Source organism: Halyomorpha halys, unplaced genomic scaffold, assembly GCF_000696795.3.
Source record: "Halyomorpha halys isolate HHAL.00 unplaced genomic scaffold, Hhal_1.1 Scaffold100.1, whole genome shotgun sequence".
Lineage (NCBI taxonomy): Eukaryota > Metazoa > Arthropoda > Insecta > Hemiptera > Pentatomidae > Halyomorpha > Halyomorpha halys.
This window is the reverse complement of record NW_027112088.1, coordinates 139,791-147,060: the sequence shown is the minus strand read 5'-3', so window position 1 is coordinate 147,060 and position 7,270 is coordinate 139,791. Positions and strand designations below refer to the sequence as shown.

At 29.6% G+C, this 7,270-nt stretch overlaps 1 protein-coding gene across 1 annotated transcript in view; it reads left to right on the top strand.

Annotated features, from left to right (window-relative positions):
- The window catches only part of LOC106677507 (coiled-coil domain-containing protein 13), a gene marked incomplete at its 3' end in the record, with an annotated part of 18,647 nt that extends 15,481 nt beyond the window's left edge, over window positions 1–3,166 (top strand). The window contains 2 exon segments of the mRNA XM_014415488.3: window positions 1,542–1,690; window positions 2,886–3,166. Coding sequence (XP_014270974.1) covers window positions 1,542–1,690; window positions 2,886–3,051 — 315 coding nt within the window.
- Window positions 3,167–7,270: the final 4,104 nt, after the last annotated feature.

Here is a 7,270-nt window from a genome sequence, read left to right as displayed (position 1 = left end):
ATAATTTTATTTTCATCTATTTTAGTTTGTACTTAATTATTTTATTGTATTATTTCCTTATTATTATTTATTTATTTTTATTTTTAATTAATTTGTATACATTCCTAATACCTATTGCTCTTGAGTGTGGCATAATGTTCCAATAACAGTTTTATTTTTTTAAAATATGCATTACTTTGATTATTATTATATTTGTACTTCTTTATTTTTATTAATTAAAATTATTTAACAATGTCAACATTGTCAATAGTTAGGGGTGTGTTTTTTGCACGAAACTGATCACCCACATTATCAATTATTAAAAGCAAATTCAATTGTTACAATAATCATGTTAGTTCCACCAGAACGATCTTGTAATAAAGAAATATACAAAAAGGAAAACCACAAAAAAAAAAAATTGTAACATATTAAGCTGCATAGTGTACTTAAACTTTCGTGAGATTACTTTTGCAAGAATGTGAGTAATTTACTGCCATAAAATAACCGTTGAATCTACAAAATATGATGTAGTAACAAAATAAATTAAATTGTTGTTTTGTTTCCTCACTACCGAAGCTAGGACAGTTTTTTAGTCTCGCAGGAAATGAAATTTAAAAATGAATGGAATATGGTCCAGGTGCGGTAAAAAAAAAAACTCAAATAGTAAATAATTATACTATTTTTATTGAGCCAACGTTTAAAAATATTTCTCCTTAGAATCGAAAATTTTCACTCGCGTTTTATGTTTCTGACACCAACAACAAATTTGATTCCGTGTCTGTCTGTAGTCAAGTGTGTTTGGTCATAATCGATCGAAGCGTTAACTTAATTTTGTTGACATTTTCAGAGATTGTGCGAATTGGTATGTTCCATATCTATCCTTGAAAAAAGTTGAAGTAGACAAAATGTGTACTATAAATGTTAATGATATGAGTAAAAATAAATTTTATTTTATTATATTTATTATAAATATATTTTATTTCTTATATGTTAAAAAAATATTGTTTGGAAGAAAGGCAGCAGCAGATAAAATAACTGTAAATAATATCGAGAAAAAAAAAGAGGCCTCAAGTGTATTAACTTAAACAATTTTTGATCCTACTTCTCAAACGTAATAAACGTCACTTATGTATCAAAAAATAACAATATAAAAACTTTGATTATAAGGAAAAAGAATTGAGCTTGACCGAATTCAATTATTTATCAGACTACTTCAATTGCTGATGATTTCGAATCTTGATAATTTTATAGTTTGATAATTTTTCATTTTAAATTGGGGTGAAAAAAGTCGAATAACATATGATAGATATGACATCGATCAGGCTCTTGTGCAGACACTCAAGTACGAATTTTGTTTGAACAGAATGTTTGACCATGAGTATCTAATTTTTGCGATAACTAAGCATTTTTATATTATTTCTTTTCTTGGAATAAAATGATGGTTGAAAATAGCACAGCAAGTATTGCTTTTTTCAAGTTTTAGTAATGGTTTATCTCAACTTTCGTGATGAGGTTTTCTTTTGTAGGTGGTACATTCTGTAACTGAAGTTCATTTCTTATAGGATCAGTTGAGAGTAGAAAAACAGAAGACTGCGAAATTGGAATCGAAAGTTAATAAACTGGAGTTGGAGAGGGTTGGAAGAAACTACAGAAGACCCACCGCCCGCCCGGAGTCCCTCAGCAAGTTCGAGCTAGAGAACATGAAAGACCAGTGAGTGTAATTATTGTAAATTGATTTTTTGAGTCATGGGTCTAGAATTATGATTATTCATGTAATTATATATATATAAATTCACAAAAAACAAGAAAAAAGCACACGATATTCTTCCTCCAAGTGTTGACTGTAAGAATTTTCTGAAGCAAGTTGAATTTGTATACCAGACGAATTCCATAAAAAATAATTTAAAATATTAATATGAATATATCAAAAATATAGTTTAAATAACTTACATTTTTTGCTGTCTTTTTATTCTTTGTTTCACATTTACTGTTTCTAATTTTTTTTTTCATTATGTTTTATCAGAGGTTATTTCATTGTTTGATATCTATCATATTCGTTTAAACATTGCAGTTATATTAAAATTATTTACTTTTTCTTTTTGTTAATTATTATTGTCTCATTTTTTCCCTGTATTAAAATATTTTATGATGTTTTATTGTTTCATTATTTTATTTTTTAAATTTCCGTAATTTACTCTAAGCTATTGAAGCCCATTTTCAATGCCTCTCGTATTGTTGTAAAGGGATTTATTGTAAATTATTGGACTCATTATTATTCTTAAGGTAAGAATTTTATTATTATTATGACCATGGAAGAGAGAGAGCGGACCCTCTGCTGGATCCGCTAGTGATGCAATACAGTCCGAGATAAGTTGGCTTGTTAATACTAAATTAAACATTTTTGGAGATTTTCAAAACACTAAGTAGTAGAAAGTTGAGAGTTTAGCTGAAGTATGTATAATAATAACAATAAATGTCGATGATAAAAAAGGGTCTACGTTTCAGTACTTACAAGAGTAGGAAACTTTTTTTGGTGATATTAGGTCGAAAAATATTAGATATGTGTCCGAAGAATCTTGCTAATGCGCCCTAGAAGCAGAGAAAAATATTTTATACAATTTGAGAATTATTTCTTGTTATTTGCTGTGCATATATTAAATGGTTATTATTTAGCAATCTACAACAACGTGTAAACAGTATATTCATGTATAATTAATATGTTAGCAGTAAGCATTTTAATTGATGATCTAGAGTATCTTGCCTTGGACGTAGTTGCCAATATCTTTAGGAAAAGTAAAAATAATGAAATGAAAAATTTATAACAATGCTAAAATAGTAAAAAATGAACGCATTGCTCTATAGTTCCGGAGTACACATTGATTGAATGATCTGCCTTTTATTTCCAGTTGCGCGTTATTGAAAGAAAAATGCCTGGCCTTGGAATCGCGATTGGAAAGATTGCGCCACGAGAAGGAAGAGGATAACAGGATCTTCGTGAGGATGGTGGAAGAAGCTCGCGCTGCGCTGAGGGATCAGATCAGGAAGTCCAATAGCTATTCGGCTTCTTCATGAAACAATTATAAATATTGTTATTAATTTGTATTTATATTGAAAATTATTGTTCAGAACTTTGATACGTTAGCATAATGGTGACGAAGAATAGTGCTTACTTCAAATTAAAAAAAAACAAAAATTCGTAATCTTCCTTTGAATTGAACTGATTTAATGCAACCGCATTACCTTAAAGAAAAATACTCCTACAACTCCTACAACGATGAACATAATTAACTATTGTTTAGTCAATTTAACTAGCTTTAATTTGAGCATTGGCAGACAGACACATGTACGTCCAATGGTTTCTGAAATGAAGTTTTTCATAAATCAAACTTATTGTCGGAACAACTATAATTTAATTTATTATAGCAAATATCATGAAAACTACTATTCCTACAAAGGTTCTAGCTTTAATTTGAGTGCTAATAGACATCTGTACGTCACATAGTTCCTGAGATATAGATTTCTCAAAATAAATTAACTAACTACTAATCTTTCAGTAGATTTTTAAGAATTTTTTCTTTTTAAAACTATATGTCGAGAGCTATTGGACGTATATAGCTCTTTTAGGGCTAATATTTCTGAAAATTTTCTCTTCTTTAAATAATGTTCTCTTAGATTTTCTAGAGTTGTTGGTAGTTTTTAAGATATAGAGTTCCGAATGAAAAATTAATGTTTTTTTAAGGTTTTGAAACAACCGCCATTTTTTATTCCCCCTACCTATACTTGGCAGACTCATCAATTTTGACTAGTAATTATACATAGTTTTCATTAAAGTATTCAAAAATTGGGGTGAGATAACTGCCTTTTTTTCTTTCCGGCTCTCTTTGGATTAGAGATAACAGTGTCAGTATCTATCTTACCTAGTATGTGCAGGGTGTTAGTTTTTATTTATCTCTTTTCACCGTCTATCAACACAATATTAGAAATTAATTATCCGTATCACCCTGCTTATTCAGGGTATAGTGTAAGGGTGTCTCTAGGGCAACCAGACTGTGGTCCTAACAGTGTGTCCGGCAAGCCAATAGGAATTCTTCTTGAAAGGTTTTGCAAAATACAGTTCTCGAACAATCGCAAGTTTCAATACTTAAGATAAGTAGATAATTCTCATACGACAGTATTTTCACTGAAGGTCACTATTTATTGCTTAAAATACTGAAACTGCAAGGAAAAATTAGTACGGGAATGTATTGCCTCACTGAATAATACAGAAGTAGCTGTTTGAGTCGAGCCAGGATTAATTTCAACTCAAATTATGTTGGAGAGCGAATGTTTGTTATGGACACATTTCACCAGATTTTCGTTGTTAAAATAATAGTTTTCTTACCCAATAAAACGTGTCCATCATTTAAATCTCATCGCTCCCCCTGTCACTGCAGATGGCTGGGATTTAAACATTACCTACGAGAGATATGGAGGCGTGCCAACACACAATCGGAAGAGGCAGTACAACATTTACATACAAGAGCTAGATAAGTACGGCTATGGTAATGTGATTGGAGTTATTATTGTAGATCTACGTAGATAGCAATGCTTGTATCTCACACCAAGGGCCCTACCTCCCTGTCTTCTACAATTAGAATGTTACTGTTAATGTCTGCTTTAATATCCCGTGCTATTGTATCCTATTTCATGAAGTTCTATTAAAATTCAATTTTTTCGAGTTCACTTTTTATAACCATTTATGGCCAAAACATTTATGGCAATTAATTTCAAAACATGCTCAATCCGTTATCTATATTATTTATTTAGGTTACACCAAAAAACATTTAAATGTGATGAATTTGACTGGTTTAAATCCATGAATTCGGAACCCATTTGACTTTATCTTCAGTATAGACGGAATGTATGTACCATGTATGTATTATAAAATTTCAAATCCGAATTTTTTTACGGAAGTGCGTGTCTCAATAGACTTAAGGGTCGCGCGCATCGGTGTGCGTTGTATACGTGATGGACTACGGGAGTTAATAACATGGCATACCCTTAAGGCTCACAGAATAGTTTGTTTTAACAGACTATTTGAAAAATGAGAAAAAAAAAAAGTTACAGGAAACTGCAATTACAAATTTAAGTTAAGTAAATAACTAGGGTGTTATAGTTACTTTCTATCTTAAATAGTCTTACCAGAAGGGCTGTTTTATATAATTTTTATCGAAAACGTTTCTAACGTTGTTAATTAACTAAATCTAAAATGTGTACCGCTACAATCCATGAAGGGTCAGAAATTCAGTACTTTGTAAGGAAGTAGTTGACCAACGGTTGTACAGGGAAGTGATTTTGTCAGAATTATGCTTGACTGCCAATTTTTCCCCTTTAAAGAGTACCAGCTTTATGAGGCTGGGTAGACCCTCAACGGCTTCCGAACCCTCGGGGGTGACTCACGGCTACAGGAACAGAATATATAATTAATTGCAACGGCAGATTCAAACGATATTGATTACTTGTTTTATTTATTGAATGATTTTTAATATCATTAAAGTCTTATTCTCATTGAAATAGTCTGACAGGGCTTAAATGCTTTATTTTCAAAATGGTTTCTTCTAAATAAACTGTTTTTAATTTTGTTTGTTTGTAATAATCATATCTATTTATCGGTGGTTATAAAAATGGGTAAATATAAACTATGAAAGAATGTGATAATTAACCAAAGGAGGAACAGTATTTTTCCAGGTTGATAAATGTAGTAAAATATGTATAAAATATACTATTGGAAAGGTATATGTATATGGTCTTTATATCTTGAAGTGAAGGGGGCACCCGGTTAGCTAAAGAACTCTCTGCCATCTATATTTTCACATAGTTATTAATATATGAAAATATAGAAAAAGTTAAGATTTTAATTGAATAATGATGATATGTATTAATATTTAATTTATAGCATCATAATATAGCTACTGTATGATAAATATATATTATAAATGTAATATATTAAAATTAATTTCTACTCAAGGGTGGTAAGTGTCCTGGATCGAGAAGCTTGTGGAATCATCTTCAATGTAAGGCAAACAAACATCTTTCCTTATTTTATTTTATAATTTGAGAATAATACTACGGATTGCATTTAGCATTAGTGAATAGCACTAGTGTGTAGTACTATTTTTGAATCTTAAAAGAATCAAATAATTGATTGAAACTAATAATCAATTTATATATGTCAGAAGTATAAAAAATTTTCAAATAAGGCAGCCGGCGAATTGATTAATAAAGTCAATAAAAAAAAAAAAATAAGATACCAATGCTAAATTAAGGAATATATTTCCGTAATAGATAATTATAAGTTCAATTATAAAATTAAAAATGTACTTTTCTGCCGTATAAACATTTATTGATTTAAAAATCCATGATTCAATAGAGAATATTCCATCTTAACGTATAACGAAAAAGCAGTTGAACGTGTAGTTGAATATAGTAACGATTTGCTAAAAGATAAATTAACAAAATCACAAAATGCTTCTAGAACATGTGTGATAAATTTCATTTGTATTAAAACACTTAATTTTTTTCTCACAATGGAAATTTATTTATCTGAGTTAACAGAAAATTGACAAGTACTAGGTGACATATTGACCCGGAAGAACTTATTTTTATTTTAAAAAAAAGTTAATCCAGGTTAATATCGCTTCTTGTTTGAATGGTAGTACATCTGAAAATTTTTGTTTTTTTATTTTCAAATACAAACTAAAATTTTATATATATATATACATCTGTGCACTTAGCAGCGCCATTACCAAGCAGAGATAGAAATTACACTTCATAACTTCATAGTAATGAATATGACTAATCCCCTTTGTTACTGCTTTTTGTTCAGAACACTATTTTGTTCCGTTTAAATGAATAACCTAGTTATACCAATTCTTGTGTAAAAATAACATTCAATTGACAATAGCAGCTTAAGAAGATATTTACAATAGAATGAGATCATGGAGTCCTAAGTTAACATTAGTATTCCAAGAAAGTACAAGGTATTTTGAGGCTTCTTTGAAGCAATTCGACCTATATTGTTTCACCAATACAAAAGTTAAGAAACTCTGAGTAACTGTTAAAGTTAATTGCTGAGCAAATATTATAAAACATTTTTTAAATAGTGTTGGAATATGAAGCAAGGAAAACAAGTTAGAATAGTTCAGTTGAAGTGTAAAATTACGATTTTTTAAATTTTTTGTTATAGTAATACCGATTTTAACTTTATAGCCTTTGCATTTAGGTTTTAATTGTATGGATTAATAATAATTTT